The following is a 25,911-nucleotide window of genomic DNA, read 5'->3' as shown; positions in this document are numbered from 1 at the left end:
AATGTACATATACTTAATCATTATATTCATTTTGGTTTTTATAGAACATACCTCCATCTGTTTGCTGCAAATAAATTTTTGTCACAGAGACCTATATAATTCGTAAATGAAAAAAGAGGATAAATATTGTAAAGTATTTGAGTCATTGACACTAGATAGCCATTATTTTGTCTTGAATGTTTTTAATTTGTTCAACTATTGGTGTTATTATGACCATAGCCTACCATATTCTTGTTATGGAATATTATGTGGTGTATATATCCTGTTGACAACAGCAATTTTTACTTAATTTGTGTTTCTTGTCTTTTGGTTTTTTGTAGTTTTCTTCTACAGACATACATGTGCTTAGCAATGGCGTATGTCCAAAAGCTTACATCAAGTTCCACTGTTTAAACAAATTTATGCACATAAAACGATCGTAAATTGCGAAATAAAGGTATAATATTAGACTGTTATAAATTCGTATATTTTAAATTATGTGTAAAGATTTACTTGTTTATGTAAATTTTTTACTGGACTCAAATTTATTTGTTGTTAGTAGCGTGGTCATAGTACAACCCTAGGAAAAGAATCACTTTCACTTTTGAAGCTTTATTTTTGTCTTTGTTCAATTTAATCACAATTTTTAAGAACAACATGTAATGTATTTACAAATAAACATACAACTTTTTCTGCAGTTTTTCATATTACACTGCAAATCATCAGTTAATAGAACCTAAAATAACACTAAATTGAGATGACAGTAACCCTTTAAAAGTATGTAAAGAATAAAAGAATATTATAAACCCATAAATAACTGCCATGCTATATCTCTGGATAAAAGAACATTCTTTGAACAAACCAAAATTAATTAAAGTAATATTAAAGAAAATAATGTTAAAATTTATTTAACAGCTTTCAGAGACAACTACCTCAAAAGTTGTATTACAATCTTTAGACTTATAGCAACTAAAGGCTTTAACATTTATCTAGATCTATTAAAATGAATTCTAAGAAATAAAAATAAAATCAAAGGCGTAAAATAACAAAAATTACTCACATAGCGCAAATAATTATGTGACGGGTTTAACTTTTATGAACTAATATCTAATCAAAGCAGACCGATTTGCTTTACAACTACGGTCATTTGGCTGCCTTGGATTCCCTGTTCATTTCAAAAGTATACGCAAAAATGAAAGAAAAAAATTAACTGACATCAATAGTTATTATTAAATACCAAGAAATTTTGAATCTATTTAACTACTTTGTCTGTGATCTAATAATACAAAGTAAACATTAAGTTTAAAACGTAAAACTAAAAGTACATAGTAGTATTGTGATTGTTTTGATATAATACTTAATCTTGATTTAGTAATTTTTTTTAATATGTTTATGCAAATACTTTAGTTTTCAGTTTCGTTGTTCGCGCATTGTACTTTTAAACGAACCTATACAGATATCTCTAATTTTTCTAGCTCACAGCTAATTGTGTATGCACTGCGAAAATGTATTTCCAGGTAAGGTTTAGATGCGTGGTAAGGCTTACAATTTGTGAACTCTCGGGCACATTGTGCGCTCAAGAGGGTGTGTATAGGGTGAAAGGCATGGTGCGGAGGGTGTGGGAAGATAAGGCGGCTGGAAAGAGACAGGACAGAGGGTGTGAGGCTGGGTAGGTGGAAGGGGGTGGAAGTGAGGGTATGGATAGAGTAGGTAAGATGGTGTGGATAAGACTGTTGGAAAGGAGGTATGGTGTGAAGGAGGGAAGGAAGCAGGCAAGTAAAAGTGAGAGGGAGAGTGTGGATAGAGCGGGAATACATCTCGGTAAGATGGGTTGGGTAGAAGCAAGGAGGGAGTGGATATAGAGTGAAGAGGAGAGGATAAGAGGGTGAGGGGGAAAATGGTTGGGTGGAAGGAGGGAGTGGATATAGAGTGAAGGGGAGAGGATAAGAGGGTGTATGGGTAAATGGTTGGGTGGAAGGAGGGAGTGGATATAGAGTGAAGGGGAGAGGATAAGAGGGTGTATGGGTAAATGGTTGGGTGGAAGGAGGGAGTGGATATAGAGTGAAGGGGAGAGGATAAGTGGGTGTATGGGTAAATGGTTGGGTGGAAGGAGGGAGTGGATATAGAGTGAAGGGGAGAGGATAAGAGGGTGTAGGGGAAAATGGTCGGGTGGAAGGAGGGAGGGTGTAGATAGAGCCAGACGGAGAGGGGATAAGAGGGCCGGTGGAGGGGAAGGGGAGAGAGATCCCCACAACCCTAGCAGTCGGACGCCTTGTCATTCTTCATGAAGATGACGGGGTAGGTGATCTTGGGGTCGGTCTGCCCCAGCGGCGTGTAGCTGTTCATCAGCTTCTCGCGCAGCTCCCAGCGGCGCCGCTCACGATACGTCTTCTGCTCGCGGATGGATCGTCCCAGGGAGCACGCGAACGCCACGCCCAGCAGCTGCGAGGCACACACGAACCAGCATCACGGGCTGCACACAGCTGTCTTAATGCTAAGACTGGGGGAGCTGAATTGTTGCCCCTTGGAAGGGCAGCCCTTCACGATTTTTCTGGCAATGGTTTGTTTCTACAGCGACTGGAAGGGCAGCCCATCCAATTTCTGAAAACATGTTTCTTTAAGTGTTTAAATAATCCTGAAAACTTGCCCCTTGGAAGGGCAGCCCATCAGGATTTTTCTGACAGTAGTGTTTTTGAAAGGTTGTCTGAATTGTTGCCCCTTGGATGGGCAGCCCTTCAGGATTTTTCTGACAGTGGTTAGTTTGTAAAGTGACTGGAAGGGCAGCCCTTCCTGTATTTTAAAATATGTCCATTTTCGTAATTTAATAATCCTGAATTGTTGCCCCTTGGAAGGGCAGCCCATCAGGATATCTTTAACAGTGGTGTTTTTGAATTGTTGTTGTTGTCTGAATTGTTGCCCCTTGGAAGGGCAACCCATCAGGATTTTTCTGACATTAGTGTTTTTGAAAGGATGTCTGAATTGTTGCCCCTTGGACATGCTCGACGTGGCCGAGGTACCTGCAGCAGCGCCAGCGTGAAGGCGGCGCTCGCCAGCATGATGGCGCTCTGGCTCAGCATGAGCTGCACGCGGCCGAGGCAGCCGTTGCCGTACACCATGTGGCAGGCGGCGGCGGCGGCGGTGCCGTTGTAGGGCGGCGGCGGCGGCTGGTCGCGCGCGCAGCACGACGTGGGCACCGCCGTCCCGCCGAACTGCAGCGTGCCCGGGTCGCCCTCCTGCAGCACGCTGCTCCAGTTCTGCAGGTGGTGCACGCCGCAGCAGTGCAGCTGGAACCAGCGGCCCCCCTCTACCTCAAACACGTGCCAGCCTCTCGAGTTCCATCTAGAAACTTGGTCTCCAACATGACAACGAGCTGTTATGAACATGGGAGGTATTAAGTCCAGGGCAGCAGTTCCCAATTTTTTTAGACGTGATAACGTCTTATAAATCGATGAACGCCGGGCTGCACGCACGAAAAAATTGTCAAGTTCCGCCTGAGCCGAGCGTGCAAGAACCGGCCAACCACCGTGCGAGAAAATCTTCTATAATATCAAACAGTTTAAGGCGGGCTTTTAAAACTAATTGTTCGTGATTATATTTAAACAAAATTATTTAAATTAAATTTGCAAAAACTGTAAATAATATTTGAAAATTAAAAAAAGTATGCAATTTTTCATCAATGTTTTCTTATGACGTTATCACGTAGAATTATAGTCCGTAAACCGATTTTACAGACAACCCCCCTTTTTTTTCGGCCAGGGAATAATGTTATGGACTTTTCTTTTGGCGGAACCGCAACTCCTTCAAATAAAGTTATTAGACAATAGTTGTGCCTGATTTATATGTCATTCGTCCTGACTCACGGAACACCTGTGACCCCGGGTTCTGCGGAACACCATTTGGGAACAGGTGATTCAGGGAGTGGATATCTGTTTTTTAAGCTGAAGTCACACTAGTAAGAAATTGTAGCTGCGTAGAGACTACTTCTTGCTATAAGTTGATTTAATAGCTTGAATAACACTCTAGGAGAATCTTAAAAACAAGGGCAGCTACAGGGTCGGTCGATTGGGGGCCCCATGCTGACCCACTTAATTTTTTATTTTCCTTTTGTGTCTATATTTCTGTGAAATATACGGACATTAATGAGTAGTTATTAGCATGAAGCTCAATGTACGGGTCAATACCTTTTAGATTTTGAGTTTTCATAATTTCTTGCTACAAACATAAAAAAAATTTTTGTCTCATGTAATGACGCGACTTAAACGGAATCCGATTATTAACACTTATGAAACTAACACGAGTATACTTCATTACGAAAGAATATCATAATTTCTCAAGACAAAATTATCAAAACATATTCGCTAAATTTTAAGTTCAAGGTTGGATTGGAGACGTTGTTTAAAATAGTTTATTATTATATATTTCCGGGGGATGGCTGTTCCCTGCCTCCCAATGAGATCCCTCTCCAAAACATTTGGGGCCACCAAGTCTGCTTGAAAAAGGCCACCACGAAACGAGAATTACTAAACGAGAAATTTTACAACACGTCGGCAACCTTGAGCCAGTTATAAACAAGTATGTATGAGGTAAGACCCGTTGAATCACTGTGCCGGAAATTAGGTATTTCGGCACGTTTTTTTAAATTGTTATCATAATTTTAAATTATTTTTGGAAATCATTTTTTTTCATATTTATTGGTTACACAAGGGTGATTTACACTTTGTTAGGCTGGTGTACTCTACTTAGTTAAACTTTGCGCCAGTGGACCGAGGCACATTTTCTCAGGGGCCAATCTGAGCTTTTACAAGCCTAAAGACGTCGTTAGCAGCCCGGATGACATTTCTCCCGCTTGCAGTCACGCCCGTGGGCCTGTAACTTTAATTCCCTGCATGACTAAATTTGCACACAACAGCTCTGGACGAGCTGTTACCACTTCTCAGAGACCAGCTTACAGCAGCTCTTCACGTCACGCATACATCTTAGATTCACTCATAGAAAGTCACATTAGGACGCTTATTCCCAGCCTCGTTACATTTTTTGTCCACCCTCAATCCCTACCCCCCAGCTCCCAACCTTGGTTCTCAGAATTTGGCCCAGGATCATTGCCCTGATGTGAACTCGCCAGGCAGTGGCCTACTTCAAGGACGATTTGCCACAGAAAAAAAATGTGCAGATATGGACCACCCACGACATCTAGTGGTAGAAACAGTTACTTCTGCACTTGTCGCCAGCGAGTGGAGCTGACGCCCGCAAAACCTAGTGGCGATATTGCTAACCTCCTTCTTTCCTTCCCCTTTAGGCCGCCAGAGAGCAGCACCGGCTGCACCATAAGGCCCTATGCTTTCTACTCACGTCCTTTAAAAGTCGATCCTATGTAGCTTTCTGTGTCCGCTGGTAGAGAGCGCAGTGGTCGTCCCTCGGCAAAACAACTGAATGTGTAGTTACGCCCATCTCGGTCACCTCTAGAAGTTTTCGGTCCAGAGCCGAACCTTCACCCTCTTTTCCCTAGGGCCGATCGCCCGTTTTAATTAGGAGCTTTGTCCGCCATTGCGGCACTTAGACTTCGGCTACTTACCGCATCATCTCGGCGTCTCTGTCGAGAGGCTTTTTCGCGGCAACGACGAACTCTTCCTTCGAATTAGGAATGTAGTCATCGGTGTTAAGGGATGTGATCCCAGTTTCTAAATTTAGTAGTAGCCAGTCAGTCGTTGTAATTAGGCAACAAATAATGTCTTAGTTTACTTTTTATTAATTTTTTAAAATAAAAATAATATAATTTTGGGGCACGAGGGGCATTACAAATGGTAGCAGAGCATGGTTTGGTCTATAGGCATACCTAAGTCGAGTAGGCATTGCTAAAAATTGCAATTATTATGGACCAACGAGCGCTCTAGAAAGCCTTGATTACGTATAAGCAAGCTCATTCCAGATGGGAGCGGAAATGAATCTCCGAAATAATAGCGTTTCTACTCATAGAATAAATCAAAATAAAATCTAAGGTCTAATTATGTAATTTTTCCTTGGTTTAAAAAAATTATGGTTGAATGAATCATCAATATTAAGCACCAGTTTTTGTAAGAAACACTGAGTATTACCTCGATATATGCAAAAAAAGGGGGTTGTCTGTAAAGTCGGTTTACAGACGATAATTCTACGTGATAACATCATAAAAAACATTGATGAAAAATTGCATTTTTTTTTAATTTTCAAATATTATTTACAGTTTTTGCAAATTTAATTTAAATAATTTGTTTAAATATAATCACGAACAATTAGTTAAGGGCTCCACCTACCTGGTCACACAGACGGTGCGCAGAGCTTTAGGAAAAACAACGCGATTTCAAAACTACTCAAGATATCCGAGTGGGGTATGTTTACAAAAAGCATTTAAGAGTTCGCTGAGGCCCAAAAAGTACTTTTAATTTTGGATCATGTTTTTAAACTCTATTTCTAGAGGAGTTAAAATGGCTAAAACGCATGTTTTCAGAGTAATGTTTAGGCGTAAAAAAACCAGTACAGATTATTAAGAGACTTGCATTACACCTTTATATTCATTTATCAGCCATATAATGTTGCAGTCACCGCTAAAATTTCACTGTTATCCTGTGACGACGAGAAAACTACGCGTCAATTCAGAGCCTTGCACTTAGAGGCGATACCGCGCTAGAAACACCATCGAGCATCGCACTTATCATCCCGCCTCACTAACACACATACACCCCTGACGAGGCGGGCCCCTTAAAAAGCCCGCCTTAACCTGTTTGATATTATAGAAGATTTTCTCGCACGGTGGTTTGCCGATTCTTGCAGGCTCAGCTCCGGCGGAATGTGACAATTTTTCGTGCGTGCAGCCGGCATTCATCGAATTATAAGACGTTATCACGTCAATAAATAACCATTAAACTTCAATGATTTCCTCTCTGTATATTAAAAAAAAGGGATGTTGTTTTCGCTTCGACTGTCAACACTGCGAAGACTGCACGAGCACAGCAGCACTGAAGGCACGTTCCGGCACGAACCTGCCGCTGCACGAAGTCGAAGGTGTGCCGGACGCCGCTGTCGCTGCGGTACTGGCCCATGAGCGTCTGCATGCGCGCGCCCAGAGCCGCGCCGAGGTTGTCCTGCAGCACGTAGGCCGCGATGCCCGCCGACACCTCCAGCACGAACACGACCCCCAGCAGCACGGAGAACTGCGGGCACGCGTGCGCACGTTCCGTCATCACTAGGGACTGGGAAAAAATTCGCGAGTTCCATGACCTCTAGGGTAGACTCCACCAATGGCGGGTTCAGGATGACTTTTCGGGAGGGGCTATCGTACAAAGAAAGGTCGTAGTTGCAAAAATGAAAGTGTTCAGATATTGGCCTTGGAATATTATTTACAAATTACAGGTTTCAAATACAGAACCCTAGTAGCTCCATGCAACTTTTGATGAGATAAAAGTTTAACATATGAAATTAAATATTTAAGTAAACATAAATATACACTAGTCAATAAAATTGGTCTCGGGAGGGGCTATTTCCCCACCGCCCCCCCCCCCTTCTGGAGCCGCGCTTGGACTCCACAATCCTCTACGCACTCAGGCAAATGCCACCTGCTCGTTGGCTATTGACTCGTGACACTTGTCAACTGGGACGCTTGCGATTCGATACTCTTTTGGTTGAAGGTTTTTCATTGGATCAAAGTCCTTCAGATAAACTGTGAGTCAATCACAGAAGCAATATAAAGATACAGTTGTTTGTATGATCGTATATCATGACTTGAACCGGCGAATTTTTCCGGTCTCTTAGTTATCACGTGTCCGAACCTGTGTGCGTCCGCAGCAGACGCTTCCACCGTGTAAATGGCCCTGTCAAACTGTAAAACATTTCTCTCCAATACACAGAGACCGGAAAAATTCGCGGGTTCAAGTCATGATATACTATCATACAAACAACTTTATCTTTATATTGCTTCTGTGATTGACTCACAGTCACAGTTTATCTGAAGGACTCTGAGCCAATGAAAAATCTTCAACCAAAAGAGTATCGAATCGCAAGCGTCCCAGTTGACAGGTGTCACGAGTCAATAGCCAATGAGCAGGTGGCATTTGCCTGAGTGTGTAGAGGATTGTGGAGTCTACCCTAGAGGTCATCGAACTCGCGAATTTTTCCAGTCACTACCAATACATCTAACAATAGAATTGTAAGGGGTAGTATTGGATGGAAACAGCTTCAAATTTTCTCTGTCGAATAAATTTGGACAGATAACCTCAAATACGATTTGAATCATGCAAACACCATTGAAGTTCGTTTTTTAGTCTGAGCTTTCTCAAACTTTTCAAATGTAATATCAATTTTTTTTTTTAAATTAAATAAAGCATCACAGTGCCTGATGGAATTTTTTAACTTGTAACTATATTTGGGCATTTTTGTAACTTTTTAGACACACGTAAATTTAATTGACAATTATATTTGTTACATAATAAATTTTCAGTGTTTTTTTTTTTAAGTTATAGAAACAATTTAATTTTTACAAATAAAATATTTTGGATACGACAGGTATACAAACATTATTTCAGTGATTTCGCTATTATAACCTCTTTTATCGCCCATGTGATCTTCGCCATTGGCGGATCCAGGATTTTGGTTTGGGAGGGGCTTGACCCAGCTGAGGCTAGGCTTTATCAAGGCAAACAATAAAACAATAGTGGACCCAGATGCTTTTGGAGGGGGCTTGAGCCCCTTAGCACCCCCTCTGGAGCCGCTACTCTTTCTTCGCCATTTTAAAGAATCGTTGTGACGGAAACGGACGTGATTTCCGTTTTTCGCTAGGCCATGATTTTGATTGGCCGATCGCATCCTACATCCAGTTAATTTTCAAAACCCGTCCTATGTGTAAAATATGTGATGGAAACTGAAATCATCCAAATTGTCAAAAACAAACATGGCTGCGCTTGAGACGTTTTTCGGTTACGTCATGACCGAAAACGACAGGGTCGTTACCACAACGCCGAAATACCACAATGCCGAACGTACAATAACGCCGAATACCATAACGCCGAATGCCAAATTGACCGCAACGCCGACAGCTAGGAAACTGCCGTGTACCACAACGCCTTAATACAGTAACGCCGAAAAATGTTGCTGCGGGGAGGGGGGGACAAAGAAGCAAAATGAAAAACAACTGAATGAATTTGTGTGCTAACACTACCTAACCTAACCTTTGTGGCAGTCCTGCAATGCCATTTTTCGGGGTTAATGTATTTCGGCGTTGTGGTAATTGGGCGTTGTGGTACACAGCAGTTTTCTAGCTGCCGGCGTTGTAGTCAATTTGGCATTCGGCGTTTTGGTTTTCGGCGTTATTGTACGTTCGGCGTTGTGGTATTTCGGCGTTGTGGTGCGTCCCCAAAACCACATATCGGAAGGTGATGGAAGCAAAGTTTGACAGTGCGAATACTTTAACTACTAGCACCACCCGTTGAATAGTTGGTCGTGCTGAATGATTCGATAGTCGCTGCTTCAGGAGCGGATTCTAGCGGCGAGTGATTCGCGTCAAGAAATGTAATTTGGAAACAAAAATTTATTATACTTATCACTCTCGGCATTATTTTAGATGAATTCTATGTTAAATTTAGCGTCCCGAGTTTTGTATTATAAGTTTATTCCCAACACAAGGACACATCAATTTGTATTATCTTTGAAGGATTTGTGCAATGGGAGTGCATGACTTGATGTAAACTTTTGGGCATACGCCATTGCTAAAGCACATGTATGACTGTAGAAGAAAACTACAAAAAACACAAAAGACAAAAACACAACAAACAACATTCCTGTTATGGAATATTATGTGGTGTTCATATCCTGTTGACAACAGCAATTTTTTGCTTAAGTTGTGTTTTTGTCTTGTTTTTTTTTGTAGTTTTCTTCAACAGACATACATGTGCTTCAGCAATGGCGTATGTCCAAAAGCTTACATCATGTCACATCAATTTTCTCGTTAACCGAGGTTAGATGTTTACGCATCACTGACGAGTACCAAAAGTATCGTTCATGTACTTATTTTTTAATGACTGATGATACAATATTATTGTATTTTAAAAGCATGAAAAATGTCTGTCAAGTCAAGTTTGCCCCTTTACTTTACAGCGGCTAGTAAGAGGAATAAGATTATTCCGACCTTACGGCCGGCGTTCTCGCGTTCCCCTCCCACATATGCGCCCTAATAGGGTAGGTAGGGTGGAAGTAACTTTCCATTTCTCTTGATTTTAACATTCCAGAGCTATAAGTAAACAGAACTGTGAGGGATCGCTCCCTTTTGTTTGATCGGGAGGGTGTTAGAGCTTCGGCACCGACCAGCGGCTAGGGCCACCAACACAGCATAGTCACCGCCTCAGCCCCGTACCTCGCTCAGCTGACCAGACAGTTGGCTCTGTCCTGAGCCCTGAGACCTTATCAGCGGTAAGAGGAACAAGCGACGGTCGACGGCTCACCACCATGATCATGCAGGTGCTTTCGCGCGCGGCGCCCAGGCAGCCGAAGAAGGCCACGACTCCGATGACGACGCCCACGGCCATCAGCAGCGTGGCCGGCGAGTAGAAGCTGCTCTCCAGGAAGCTGTCGAACTTCTGGTAGGCGGCGAGGATGGTGGTGCCCACGGCGATCACCAGCATGCCCGTCAGCTGCGACACACCGGCCCAGAGAGCTCGTGACAGGGCGGCGGAGGAACATGCGTAGGGACACCTGTATTTCGTGTCAAGGTATTTCACAAAACACTCTAGCTTTTTCTAAGAGTCATGGCTAGAGACCTGAAAAATTCGCGGATTCATTTCGTGTTACGCTAAAATTCAAATAAATATACCTTAGTGCTGCTTCTGCCATTGGTTCACTGTTGATCTGGAGGACTGAGGGCCAATTAGAGACCCTCACTCATAGAAGTGTCGAATCGCAGGCCACCCAGTCGAGACGACTCACAAGTCAGCAGCCAATGAACAGTTGGCATTTGCCCTGGTGTGTAGAGGATATTGGAGTCTATCCTGAAGGTCATTGAACCCGCGAATTTTTCCGGTCTCTAGTCATGGCAAATTGTGAGGGTGCAGCAGTACGGTGACCACATTCTCATTGGCCCCGTCAAGAGCGGGACGACACCTCTCACCGACCTCAGCCAATAACCACAGGAGAAAAGCTACAGTATTTTGTGAAATACCTTGACACGAAATGTATTCGCGAAATGCAGGCGTCCCTAAACACGCGTAAGGACCGGAAAAATTCGCGGATTCAATGACTTCTAGGATAGCCTCCATTATCCTCTGCATTTCTCAAAGTAAACAGGCGTGTTCATTGGGTAACAAATTGTGAGGCGTCTCCACTGGTTAGCTTGTTATTCGACGCTTCTTTGGTCGATAGCCTCTCATTGGCCCAGAGAGCTCCAGTTAAACTGCGAGCCAATAGCAGAACCAGCAGAATTGTACACATGTTTGAATTTCAGGCTATCACGAAATGAATCCGCGAATTTTATCCGGTCTCTAAACACACGTGCTCTTTCGCATCACTTCGGAGGAAACCATTCCACACACACACACACACACACACACACACACACACTCTCTCTCTCTCTCTCTCTCTCTCTCTCTCTATGGTGATATCATTATTTATCGACGTGATAACGTCTTATAAATCAATGAACGCCGGCTGCACGCACGAAAAAGCATGACTCATTGTCACGTTCCACCTGAGCCGAGCGTGCAAGAACCGGCCAACCAACGTGCGAGGAAAATTTTCTATAATATCAAAACAGGTTAAGGCGGGGATTTTTAACTAATTGTTCGTGATTATATTTAAACTAAATTATTTAAATTAAATTTGCAAAAACTGTCAATAATATTTGAAAATTAAAAAGTATGCTATTTTTCATCAATGTTTTCTAATGACGTTATCACGTAAAATTATCGTCCGTAAACTGAATTTACAGACAACCCTCTTTTGTATTTTGCTGTTTTACAGGGGAAAAAAATAATACACAAACTAACTTGCGAATGTATGCTAATATTGTGTACTTTCGATGTAAAACAAATTTACAAATAATGTAATTTGTATTTTTTAACCCCCGAACATTTTTTTTTAAATTGGGACGCGCATTTAAAGTTGTTCTAATGTTACTGAAAGTAAGAACCTATCTAAAAACTTATTCCAACATAGTATTAGATTTGGTTAGGTCTGCAATGTTGTTTCCGGGACATACTTCTAGTAGCATCTCGTTCGGTTATACATAGAGCCGCTTTTTTAACATCAAGGAAACATTGTGTACTTTTTCAGGTAATTTTTTCGATTTTTTAAAACACATTTAACAGTAGTATATAAAGTCTGCAAGCTTAAAACAAGCTTGGCTCAAGCTTACTAGTCTCCAGGCGTACAGCGTACATCAATCTTGAAATAAGGTTTTTGTCATAACAAGTTAACTTTGGCTAGTCTCTTATCATAATTAACAATATTTGAAGCAAGATCGATATGGAAAGCATGTATATGAAGTCCTATGCAAGCTTACCTCAAGTGAAAGTGCTGCGTAGGTCAAAAAACCCACCTTTGGCTAAATAATTTAAAAAAAAAACGTTTTATTAGCAATTTAGAAAAAAAATCTCATAAAATCTTAGAGGCATTCTTCTCTTTCTGGCGAGAGGACTTGAACAGAATATCAAAAAACCTTTGTTTGAAAAAATATATATTTAGACTTACCCCAAAACCATTTAAGTCTGCCAATAAAGAAAATCACTTTCATTTAAGACACTGGATGGTTTTCAACCAGCAATACCTTGGACTAAGAAAAATATTATTTTAATATTGGTGACAAAAATAGGTTTTAAAAATTATAAACATAGCGCTATAGCTCTTAAATATTTATGTTCATAAATATAGATACTAAACATCACAACCACGCCAATTAGGTGGAAGAATACGCGATATGTTTCAACTGCGTTCAGTTAAACAGGAGCTAACTACAGATGAGAATCGCATTTATTAAAACAGTAACCTGTGTGGACGTAGAAAAAAATATCATCCATTAGTTTTAATACAATTTCATCTTTCGGACTGCAGGTCAATTTAGGGAAATACAACAACGTAACAAGTCTCTTTAACGTGCAATGATGTTCTGGCTGTGAGAAAAATAAAGGCCAATGCTGTTATCAGTGAGTTTGTATGGCTGTGGACGGAACGATGTGATTAAGATCTGTTAGCATATTTGCTGTACAATCGCCTGATAAGCCTTATCGTAACTGGAAACTGTCATGCCAGCATTGTTCTTGGAACAAGGGTTTCTTTCGAGTCGAATGAAAACACAAAATGGCCATTTTGTAGTGATCTTAGGTGGTGTGATGTTTAAAATTACACGTTTCATAAATAAAAATATCACACATGACCTATACTTTCAAAATAACTCAACATGGTAACCCTTTCGTGCTGATATCGGCTGTTACATTAGCCTACTTCTGGGCGAGATTAGGTCACATTAAACAATAGCACTTTCAAACGAACATCACACCGTGAATTGCGAAAATATTCCAATCATACATATAATTTACTCATTTCAGTTCAAAATTTACAGTTTACCGGTACTTTTATTTGTTCAATGACAATTACTAAGGCACAAGAAAGCCCTTTTCCAAAATAGGTTTAGAACTGAGTTAAAGTGTTTCAGCCACAAACAGCTACATGTAACATATTTTCAAGTAAGTGATTCCACTAAATTGCTTGTGCATGCTCCTGAAAGTTTAACTGAAATTGTAGTTTACAGGAAAGCTTAAACGTAACTTTAACTTTAGCGTTCATAGGTAGGTTTTAATAAATAAAATCTGTCCGTATTTTCTACCTAAAAAAACATGGGTGAATTATTTGTGAACGAAGTTGTGGACACAGCTAGTTTGCTACAAACATAAGAGTTGTGTCAGTAAATATTTAATTCCACGAAGGTTGGATCAGACTATTGAAGAGAGCACATTGTGTATGCAGTCACTGTCGGAAAGCAGCTCTTAATCTTCTCTCTGCTAACTCGATGGCCTTGCTTGCTAAGGCCATTTGTTCATGTGATAACTCGCACCTGGCCTTTTGCCACCTGAGCACCGAGCTGGTTTTCAACAGATTCAAAGAGTTTGCAAATTTCACCTTTTCAAACTGACTTGTTAGGGGCGTATTTAACGGCGGGGCGCAGAGAACTTGTGTACACTGTGATTTTTTTTTTTTTGTAAATGGAACAGAAATATTCATGCAAAATTACAGATATTTGTAAATTTGTACATTTACACGAAAACAACTGTATAACCACAAAACTGTGTTCGCAGTAATACCGAGTTCGGATTCTTCTTACACGGGGATTTATGCTTTGTGTTGTCCCATTACCTCGAATAGTTAAATTTATTTGCAAACCGTTCCCTGAATAGCTTTCCAGTATTGCCTGCGCACACTAATAAGCATGATACAACAAAATAAAGTCAATTTGTTGAAATTTCGATTATATTTTCCATGGTTTAAAAAATTATGCTTGAATGAAACATCAATTGGTATATAAAATTATGTGCCAATTTTCGTAAGAAAGACTCAGTATTATCTCGAAAGACTTATTTCACACATGCAAAAATAATTATGGCAATGTGTTGTACAAAGTTATAACCTCTTTCTTGGCAACTGTTTTCCAAATGATTTTTTTTTGTAAAACTACAGAATATTTTTCTGTGCACCCCTTCCTTTCTCCCAAATGAATCAATGTTGGAATCACATTACTGCAGAGACCTGCGAAATTTGAGTTTTATTTTCTGGTGCCAGGCTGGACTGCACAAACGTGTGCGTAATGACATTGGCTGGTGTCACATGTCACCGTTTCTCCGTATCGCACACGATTCGCGTAGATAAGTTCTAGGCGATTGTTATTGGTAGAGACCTGCAAAATTCGCGGTTTCGATGGCCTTCAGGATAGACTGCACATATCCCTGTACACTCAGGCAAATAACGCAAGTTCATTAGCTGCCGACTTGTAAGTCGTCTCAGCTAGTTTGTCTGTGATTCGAACCTTCTTTGGTTGAGGGTTTATAACTGGTTGAGATTCGTCCAGATGAATAGTAAGCCAATAGCAAAATTATCTAAGAGGTATATATATATATATATATATATATATATATATATATATATATATATATATATATTTGAATTCTAGCCTATCGCCGAATGAATCTGCGATTTTTGCAGGTCTCTAGTTATTGGTTTCTAGTCCTTCAAGTTGTGTAAAACAACACGATATAATGTCAAGGGTCATTCAAACACATAAACATTTGCCCTGTACACATTTGCCAAATAATAACGTGAATTAAGTAAGTTCCTATCCATTACAAACAAACGCATTTTTATTTTAAAATCTGTGTTGTTGAATGGTAGCAATGATTTCATGGGTATAAAACAAGATTAACATTTTCTTTAAGTAACAGTGAACTTCAGTGAAAAATATTAAATTAACGACAGCTCAAGTAGTTTTATTGTGCTTGAAGCACGTATGTACATCATGTAAGAAATGTAAAGTGAAAGTGAAATGTTGGAAATCTTTGTATTACCACTGGGGAGATAACACATGCTGAATTAATTTCAGGAAATTTATAAGCGGATAATTTTGTACCCTTTCCTTGAATAAGAGCTGAATACGCATTTGCTCAGTATGTACAACCGCACGACGTTAAACTTGTTAACTTTTTCTATCCTCTCTTAAAAACGTCTAAATTCCACATTTCTTTCACAAGACGATATCATTAATGATAAAACATTGATAAAAGGGTTCAAAATTGTCTACGCTGAAAAAGTGATCTATCAGTCTGAGTGGATTTAATTTACGTAAGTCAAGTTGGCGACTACATTAGAATCCCGAATACAAAATATGTCAGTAATTTGTATTCAATTAGTGTTAATATTTGTCGTTGAGAAAAGAACATTTGCTACGTTAAATAAAAATGTATAACATATTATAAGTTAGCAACGTTCACATCCGCTCCATAGATGGTCAGAATTTTCACTAGGATAGAAATGTATGGGAAAGTTCAAAATACAGATGGCGAGGTAACACAGCACATAATAATTGAAAATGTTGAGCTTCTGATACATGGGCAGTGGCGCTTCGGAAAGGGGAGGGGGCATATAGATATTATCCATCCCCTCCTTCAAATTCCGAGGAATATAGGTGGCCTACTCTTTGTTTTTGTTGTTGCACTTCACGCGACCCCAATTTTACGCAGCTAGCGCTCTAGGCAGATAAACTTTAGTTCCCTCCTACCTTATGCATTTCCTCCCCCCGCCCCCCCCAAAAAAAAGAAATTACTTATTCAAACTTATTTATTATAAGTTTTAAAAAAGCACGTTATGAAACTAAATACTAAACTTTTTCAAAGACGTTTATATTTTTTCTTATTTAAATTTAATAAATGGTTTTTGCAGTTTTATTTGGTTATTATAACTTTCGTAATAAAACAAGGGGTTATAGTATACTGTATATTGTTAAATGAGTTTTAATACGATTTCTTAAATATTTGGTTTAAGGCCTAATATTTTTAAGCGCACTGAAATAGTTACTACAAACTTAATTTTCCCCTTGACATGTGTTTTTAAAATCAAATCATTACTGTGCATTAAATGTATATATATATATATATATATATATATAATTAATATTTACCGTCACTCCAAAAATTTTCGCAGTTCCTTTGTGTCCATCCATATTTTTCACGCCCCAAACTGGCGGTCTTGGCAAATGCGCGGTTGACTCGTTTGTAAATAATCGGTGCCTGACTATACGGCCACAAGTTGGTTGATTAATTTTTTTCTTGGCATTGTTTGAGGGCATTCTCTGTTCATCGCATTTGTTGTTGGATCACACATTTTCTCATCAGATTTTTATTTCATCGTGGCAAATATTTTCTTTTAAAATTCAGTTACAAAGGGTATCTGTTATATATATATATATATATATATATATATATATAATATTATATGTACTCAAATGTAATTGATAAATGAAATAAAGTAAAATTACATGAAACAGCATCGATAGAAACCAATTGTAATGAAATAAAACTATTTTAATTGAATTGAATTTTAATGAATCAAATGTTTGAATTGTAACGGAATAAATCGAAGGAAAGAACTGAAATGTATTGAAATGTTACCTAACCTATATATATATATATATATAATATGTACTCAAATATAATTGGTAAATAAAATAAAGTACAATCACATGAAACAGCATCGATAGAAACCAGTTGTAATGAAATAAAACTTTTTTAATTGAATCGAATTTTAATGAATCAAAAAATGTTTGAATTGTAACGAAATAAATCAAAGGAAAGAACTGAAATGTATTGAAATGTTACCTAACCTGACTTGATGTAAGCTTTTGGACATACGCCATTGCTAAAGCACATGTATGTCTGTAGGAGAAAAATACAAAAAAACACAAAAAGACAAAAACACAAATTAAGCAAAAAAATTGCTGTTGTCAACAGGATATAAACACCACATAATATTCCATAACAGGAATATGGTCAACAAACAAAGAAAAACAAAGGAAATGGACTAACAGAACGATCATTTGTGGTTTTTTTTTTTTTCGTTTTTCGTTTGTGTTTTTGTCTTTTGTGTTTTTTTATAGTTCTCTTCTACAGACGTACATGTGATATAGCAATGGCGTATGTCCAAAAGCTGTATCAAGTCATGCACTGCCATTGCACAAATCTTTCAAAGATGTTACCTAACCTATATATAGGCCTATATAAGCTCATATCTGTGTGTGTGTGTGTGTGTGTGTGTTCAGCTGGAGTTCCTCGGTACGGCCTCGCACAAGGCCAGGTAAGGGTGTCTCTCGGCCGGCCCGGGCGCGCGGACTCGCGGACTCACCATGAACACGAAGTTGAAGGAGAACAGCAGGTACTTGATGCACCGCATGCCCTTGTTCAGGTCGACGGGGCGGCCCCCCATCTCGTGCGCTGCCATCTCGAGCCTTATCATCGCCAGCACTGGCGTCGCCCCGAGTCGCACCTCTCGACAACCTGACCCGCTTATCAGCCCTTATCTCCGCCTCGCGCGCTGCCCCCTCCCCCCTCTTCCTTTGCGAGGCCGGCCGGTCTGAATGCCAACTGCGTGTGGTCCTGGACGGGTCGTTACCACCACGCCGAAATACCACAACGCCGAAATACCACAACGCCGAATGTCAAAATTGACCACAACGCCGACAGCTAGAAAACTGCTGTGTACCACAACGCCGAAATAACAACTTAATGAATTTGTGTGTGTTTCTTAAATGTACCTCGACGCCGAAATACCACAATCAAACCTAACCTTACCTAACCTAAACTAGCGTAATATAACCTAACTTAACCTAGTCTATCCTATGGCCTAGCCTAACCTAACCTATCCCAACCTAACCTAGTCCAACCTAACCTAGCCTAACCTAACCTAGTCTAACCTAACCTAACCTTTGTGGCAGTCCTGCAATGACATTTTTCGGCGTTAGTGTATTTCGGCGTTGTGGTAATTCGGCGTTGTGGTACACAGCAGTTTTCTAGCTGTCGGCGTTGTGGTCAATTTGGCATTTCGGCGTTGTGGTGAGTCCCCGTCCTGGACTCGGCAAGATTTGTAAAGCTCCGCCTACCCGGGCACACACACGGTGCCCAGAGCTTCAACAAAAACAACGCGATTTCAAAACTACTCAAGATTTCCGAGTGGGGTCTGCATTCATACTAAAATCATTCAAGAATTCGCTGAGGGCCGAAAAAGTACGTTTGATTTTGGATTAAGTTTTTAAACTGTATTTTCAGATGAGTTAAAATGGCTAAAACGCATGTTTTCAGAGTAATTTATAGGCGTAAAAACAACCGGTACAGATTCTTGAAAGAACTTAAGGGACTTGCATTACACCTTTACCTTCATTTCTTGGCCATATAATGTTACGGTCACCGCTCAAATTTCACAGTTATCCTGTGACGACGAGATAACTGCGCGCCAGTTCAGAGCCTTGCGCTTAGAGGCTATACCGCACTAGAAGCACCAGCTAGCATCGCACTTAATCATCCCGCCTCACACACATATACCCCTGACGTTGCCCTGTAGTTTTGTCGTTCCGCCCGAATAGTTGGCAAATCATTAATTTTATTGTAGAATAAGTTTATTACTTATAAACTATTACATATAAACATATTATATATATTAAAAGTACGTTACTTTCATCATAGAATCCGAAATTCTAAAGCAGTATCACCATAGCATCTGCAAATTGTCACTAGCGTTTCTATAATGTATCATTTGGGTGTAACATAACGTGTTTTAAAATGGCGCACAAGTTTTCGTAATTATTATCACGTGTGCTAGGTATACCTTTTACACCTGTTATATTGCACTTAGTGAATAACCGTTGAAAATATTTGTTACAGAACAACAAATTCAAGGAAGGTATCGATTTAAAAATATCCGCTATAGTCATTAAATAATTGTCATTACGAGAACATGTAAAAAAAATTGTTTAACATCTAACCTCGGTAACGAGCAAATTCATATGTTCCCGTGTTGCAAACAAACTTTTAATACAAAACTCAGACACAAAATTTAACGTAGAATTGTTTAAAATAATGCCGAACGTAATAAATACACATGCATATTGTTTTCAACTAAATTTCTTGATGCGAAACACACGTAGTTCCCTCACCCGCCGCTAGAATTCGTTGCCGGGGCAGCTATGCCAACAATCGAATCATTCTATTTGCAGAGATAAATTTTAAACTGTATAATGAAACGATTCCGATAAAAGCGAAAAAGATTTGAAAAAATACCAAACCCCGGCTTAGGCCCTGATTTTCGACCATAAATTTTGATTAAAATACTGCCCATCTTGTTAAAGTTCACCAAATTTACAGTAAGTATAACATTAAACATGAAGAAGATAAATCAATAAACACAATAAAAATAATTAAAGTTAGTGGCCGTAGGGGAACCTACGCCACAAATATCTCCCCTTTGAATATATATATATATATATATATATATATATATATATGTGTGTGTGTGTGTGTGTGTGAGTGTGTATACATGTGTGTGTGTTTAATGAGGGGATAATCAGTTACTAGCCGACAGATTAAAATAATTGGTTGGTAGAAATCGTACCTCCTATCTTACATACATCAAGAAGGCTGACAATTAAAGCAGAATAAATACAAAAAAAATGGAACATCACAATAGAAGGCAAAATAATAAACACTCCAATCCACAAAGGAAGTTAGCCAATAGAGAACATACATATATATATATATATATATATTAAAGAATGTGACTCCAACCGTCGGTGCTCCTCTGGTCCGCACAGGCTGCTATGGCACATCGCGACATCACCAGAGTGTGTGCAACCCGAACGTGCCCCAGCACAGTGCAGGGCAAGCAAATGTAACTCTACAAATGCCAGCCGCCACCGGTATGTCGATTGTCACCCGAGCGGCAATCGACCAGTGTTTTTACTGTTACTTTGCTTCTCATTAATGCTGTTCAAAATCAAACTAAGCAGTTATTAGACAATATTAACATTCTAAAAATTATGTAAAAAATTAATAACCACTATTTGTCTTAGTATAGTTTGGCTGAGAGCACGGCCTGCATTACTCTTTTGGGCACAGCACATTTCCGCGGGAACCGAGCTGGGAAGCTGAGCGGAGTCCACAGCTTCGGCAGTCGACCACCACCCTTGAAGTAGACCAGGCACATATCGCCCCACAGGACCCATCAGTTTGTCCACTGAATTCACCTCTGAACTAGCATAAGTTTCGAATCCTTCTGCATCTTTCCCCACTGGCAGTCTGCACGGCCGACTGCAACTCACCGGCCTCATAACTCAAATATCTGTGCCCTCATGTGGGATGATTTATATTTAACGTAATATTTTGCATTTTTATCTGGGTGCGCATCACAGCCCAGACATCAACGAATAGGGCTCAATCATCAAAATGTTCTCAATTTCACCTGCACAGAGCTGTCAGTTAGGCAGCCCGACTGTCGGGGCTTGCATTTAGATCCACCCATATGACGTAGTTCTTAGCTTACGGTGTTATGCCACTCCAATTTTCGGGTAATACTAGTAGTCCACATGTCAAGTGGTCATCTCGTACGTCATTAGTATTCAGGGTTGTTGTATGTATGGTACCGTGACCATTGTGGGATGGCCGCTATTTGTAACTTTTAGTGTATGTTGTATTTGTTTCGTTAGTTATATGTAGTGTCATAAGACGCACCATGTGCGTGGACATTTACATTTCGAGCCAATGCAGGACGCCGGATGCACCTGTCCTATCAATTTTTAATCGAAGGCCAGAGTGCCCATAAATAAGCATTCACAGATTAACACATAACTCCTTCGTGTAGTCACGTTAACCTGATCATAACAAATAAGTCGCATTGAGCTCCGGCTCTCGAAGTGATCAGACTATGCACTGAGCAGTGCATAGAAGAGTGCCTCTGTTCAATAAAGAAAACTTTACTAGTGTGCCGAACATCTGATTTCGTAATGGCCAAGACCAGTATAGCATCCCTGGAGGCTACAACAGCCAAGATGGCAGATCGATAAAAGGTGCTCAAATCCCGCCAGCTATAAATCTTACCTAATCAGCTCTGGTAAAAATAAAAACTGAATCCAAAAAATATTAATAATCAAATTAAAAAACTAACAGTAAAAATTACGACACATTTACAATATGGCCTGAGTTACTAGAGGGATCCTTATATCTGTTCCTACCTTTTGGTTTGGTAACAAAATTCTTTTAACTGTCGCTTTTATACACAAAATTCGCACTATTAATCAGACACTCTCCTATTTGGACAACTAGCCTTAAACTGTCCCTGTTCTCCGCATTTGTAACAACACTCATTGCTCTTTAACCTAGTCGCTTTCACATCCTGCCGTATTTCTCTTAGCTGCCTTTGTTCAAAATACAAATAATTTTTCCATTTCTCAGAACTGTCCCGAGCACAACAAAATTTCTTAATTTCAACTACCCACCTTAATAAGTCCTGCAAACCTGAGGGCCTCCCCACAAATGAACATTCTCACCTAATGTCTATAAAAATGTTTTCAAAAATTATTTCTTTTAATACTTGCTCATTCAATTTCAACTCAAACACTAGTTCCATCCCTAAAATTCCTGTACGAAATTTCCCACCCATCGATTCATTACTTTTCTGGAACCTACATCATGTTATTAAATAAAAATTTCTCTCAACCTTCTCGGGCACAAATTTTCCCGCATAACATGCTTGGTTTCATCCCAGCCAAAATTAGCTTCAATGCACCTTACCATTATCGTGCGAGCTACTCCACCACATTTGTCAACTAAACACTTTAACAAACATGAGTTGTCTTGGAAGATCTGCAATTCTTTAACTCTATCCACGTCCTGGAAAAAATTTATTAATTCCTATTTAAGTAGGGACCACGCTAATAAATTCAATAAAATGGTTGTGTTTAGTCTAGGCCAGGGGTCGGCAACCTGTGACTCGCGAGCCACATGCGGCTCTTTGGATGTGAAGCTGCGGATCTTTAGTTCCATACGCAAAAATTAATTATTTTATATAAAAAACATTTAAATATCGTTCTAAATCGATGAACGAGGATTAGGCGCCATTTCTATCTGTCAGCCACTTGTACTCGCCATTCCCCGCACCCCTCCCCCGTGACACGCAGTCACTGTCGTCAGTCCGTCGGAAGCTCTCGAATGACGCCGTCGTCGGATGTTTCTATGTAGGTTTGAATTCTCTTTCGACGCAAGACAGTTTGGCGTCTTCACCAGTGCTTTGGGTGTGACGTATAGTTTGTTGTTTCAAGTAGAAGAGTTACAAGCGAATTATCTTCTCAAAGGTTTGTATGTACATATATATAATAATAAAAAAACCGAAATAAAGGTAAGAAAAAATAATAATTTTTGCAGAAGATATTCAGAGTGGTAAATTACTTCATTTTCAATTTCTAAAGCAATATCGCAATAACAACAGTGCAACTGTTGACACTAATTACTTCATCACAATTATAAAAAAATTAAAGATGAATTTGCTGACAGATTTCAGCAATTCAAAACCATCGAAAACACTCAACACAAATAGTAACGAAATTCACATTGAGCCATTTGGAGTTGATTGATCGATTTAAAAAGTAAATCTTTGTGGAGTGGAAAATTTACAGAGTTGAAAAGCAAGTTGGAAGAGTTGGAGGTCCAGAAATGTATGTACGTAACGCAACAAAAGTGGACAGCTTTAAAAGAAATGCCGCGAGATGAGGCCCTTATATTCGACGCATGGAATAGTCTTCCAGATCGCTACAGTAAGGTGAAGAAGTTGGCATTTGGAATTCTGACTATCTTTGGATCGACATATTCGTGCGAGCAAGCGTTCGCTTGCATTAATATATAATTAAAAGTAAAGTAAGAAGCCAACTAACAAATGAAAATTTAGAGTCGTGTTTGAAACTTAAAACAACAAGTTATGAGCCAGATTTATCCAAACTTTCTAAAACCATGCAAAGCCAACGCTCCCACTGAATTTGTTTGTTCAAATGTATGCTGTTGTTTTTTTTGTACAAGTTACATTGTTTAGTAAAATTTTAATTTTCTACTTGAATAACAATGCAAAGCCATCGCTCCCATTGAATTTGATTGATAAATTGTTTGTTATTGAAGTACAAGTTAGTGTTGTAAGTAAATATTTAATTGTTTTAACTTCTTACCTAAATAATAAGTGATTATCTAATAATACCATACATATGATCTAATTTGTTGTGAAAAAACACAACTTATATATGTATAAGTATATTTTTTTCTTATGAATCAATAGATTAGTTTTTTCATAAAAAAAAATTATGCAAGTACTAGCCTATTTATTGTTGGCAAGAAAAATTATTGTGGCTCTTTAAAAATTTTGAAATTTTGTAAATTTTATTTTTTGACTTCCGACTCAAAAGGTAGCCGACCCCTGGTCTAGGCTATCAAATCCATTTTTTTTTTCACTTAATGCAGGACTTGAACCAGCTACCTTTCATTTGGCCTGTTCTTCTCCCTTCCCTTTGATAAATGCGGAAAATCTCCACCTTAAATAATCAATGCCCTCCTTAGGCTTCCCCTCAATACCTACACCTTGTATTTCCATGTTTCATTGACAGTGTTGACATTCAGTGTTTCATTGACATTGTGCTAACTGTTCCATGTGAATCGCGCCAAGTGAACCTAACCAAAATCCCTGCACATAAGCCTTTGATTTGGGAGACAATCGCGCGACATGCGCAGTAAGGCTATAAAAAGTACCTCCAGTTCCCATATGGTTCAGGCTGGTCAAGAGACAGAACCATGTACGAAGGTATATGTGACTGTCATTAAAACAACGTCAGCATCAATTATGTGTGTTCTCTCTGTAAATTTGGCATCCTGAGTGGCCTACAACTCAGGGGGCCCTTGAAATAGTAATCATTCCCTGCCTCAGCCATGCTGGCCAGGAACCCCTCTTCGAAAGTCTCGTGCTCTGATCGCCGATTCCGCTGCAAAGCACTAAAGTGGCAGGCGGGATGACATTAGCCTCTTAAAGTTAAATTCCAACAAAAATGCTAATACGCTAACATGCCTACGAGTCTAGTGTGCTACACTGAAGCTGTCAACCGACCACCTCCATAACAAATTTTATTAATATTACAGCTAGTCTTCTTGTTCCCCCTGGATGATTGCCACTTGTAAATAGGATTAGGGGCTTACCTTAACCCTTAAACACTGTGCTTTATTTTTTTTGGCATTGTTACTGACCCTGGGTCTGAGGGACCCATAAAATAAATATTTTTTATGAAATAAATTTTTTATTTTTATTTTTAGTTATATGAATAACATATATATGTACAAGTAATGGTTTATTTGTTGATAAATGTCTGAAAAATGTACGAAATAACTGCAACCGAATCATGTGTTTTCCTCTGATTTCTTGTAGTAGCATCATAAAATCTGAGACAGGCTGTAATTCAACAAAAACTTTCTCGGGACATCGTACATCTAAAAATTTCACGACCTTTACCTCCAGATAAAAATAACGAAATTAGTCGCTCATGACCAGATTTGTAAATTGTTGTTAGAAGTAAAAGCCCCAGAAATGCTTCAAACTCTGTGTTGTCTATATTTCGCAGTTCAGATCTATTGGAATTAGCATGCCTTGACCTGTACTCACCCATCTTGACATTAGGTAGTCCAGATAATTATTTCGCTGCAGATATCATCAAACAAGTCTCCATAATTCACGAGGCTCGCTTTTGCACCTTTTGAGTGTGCAGGTCCTTTAAGGCCTGGTAAATGTGTAACAATATTTTTACACTGGGTTCTTGTTGTTTTCTTTAGCCCAATAAAATACCATTTGTAACGATTTTTACCGTAATAGTATAATGGTTGATGACTGGCACTGTGTTCGGTTGAGCAGGTTTCACTTACGCTTTCAGTATTTTCATTTTCAGGAATTTCATCTTCAGATTGCTCCGACTCTGACTGATGATCACTTTCAATTACGAAATCTTGAGGAAATTAATTGTCACTAAGATCGCTATCATCACTATCAATTTCTTCCAACCACTGAGAAACTGTTTTTTCAAAGTTAGTACCACTAACACGTACTTGTTTCCGTAATCCAGACGAACTTGCCATCACGTGAATAAATACCAGACGTACATATTTACTGGACCTGGGTCTCACAGACCCAAAACACCATGTTTACTGAACGACAGTTTCCGGCCGACTGACAGCTCTATACCGACACACTATCCCCCCCCCCAGGAAGCCTTATTTTCACAGACGAGAGAGTCAAATGCCCGATCGTGCATTTTCGTTTTTTTTTTCATTGTAAATAAATATGGTGGTGTTGATAAAAGGATACTAATGGTCAATT

General features: G+C 39.4%; 1 protein-coding gene across 1 annotated transcript; it reads right to left on the bottom strand.

The window, feature by feature from the left end:
- Positions 1-575: 575 nt before the first annotated feature.
- LOC134530175 (CD63 antigen-like) lies at positions 576-18,029 on the bottom strand. Its single transcript, XM_063364812.1, has 5 exons — positions 17,875-18,029; positions 10,446-10,634; positions 6,996-7,166; positions 2,997-3,263; positions 576-2,421 (listed from the first exon to the last, which is right to left on the bottom strand). The coding sequence occupies exons 1-5, from the start codon at positions 17,983-17,985 to the stop codon at positions 2,236-2,238; spliced, it is 924 nt and encodes a 307-aa protein (XP_063220882.1). The 5' UTR covers positions 17,986-18,029; the 3' UTR covers positions 576-2,235.
- Positions 18,030-25,911: the final 7,882 nt, after the last annotated feature.

Source organism: Bacillus rossius, chromosome 3, assembly GCF_032445375.1.
Source record: "Bacillus rossius redtenbacheri isolate Brsri chromosome 3, Brsri_v3, whole genome shotgun sequence".
Classification (NCBI taxonomy): domain Eukaryota; kingdom Metazoa; phylum Arthropoda; class Insecta; order Phasmatodea; family Bacillidae; genus Bacillus; species Bacillus rossius.
Note: the sequence above shows the minus strand (reverse complement) of the source record. Positions and strands in the feature narration are given on the sequence as shown.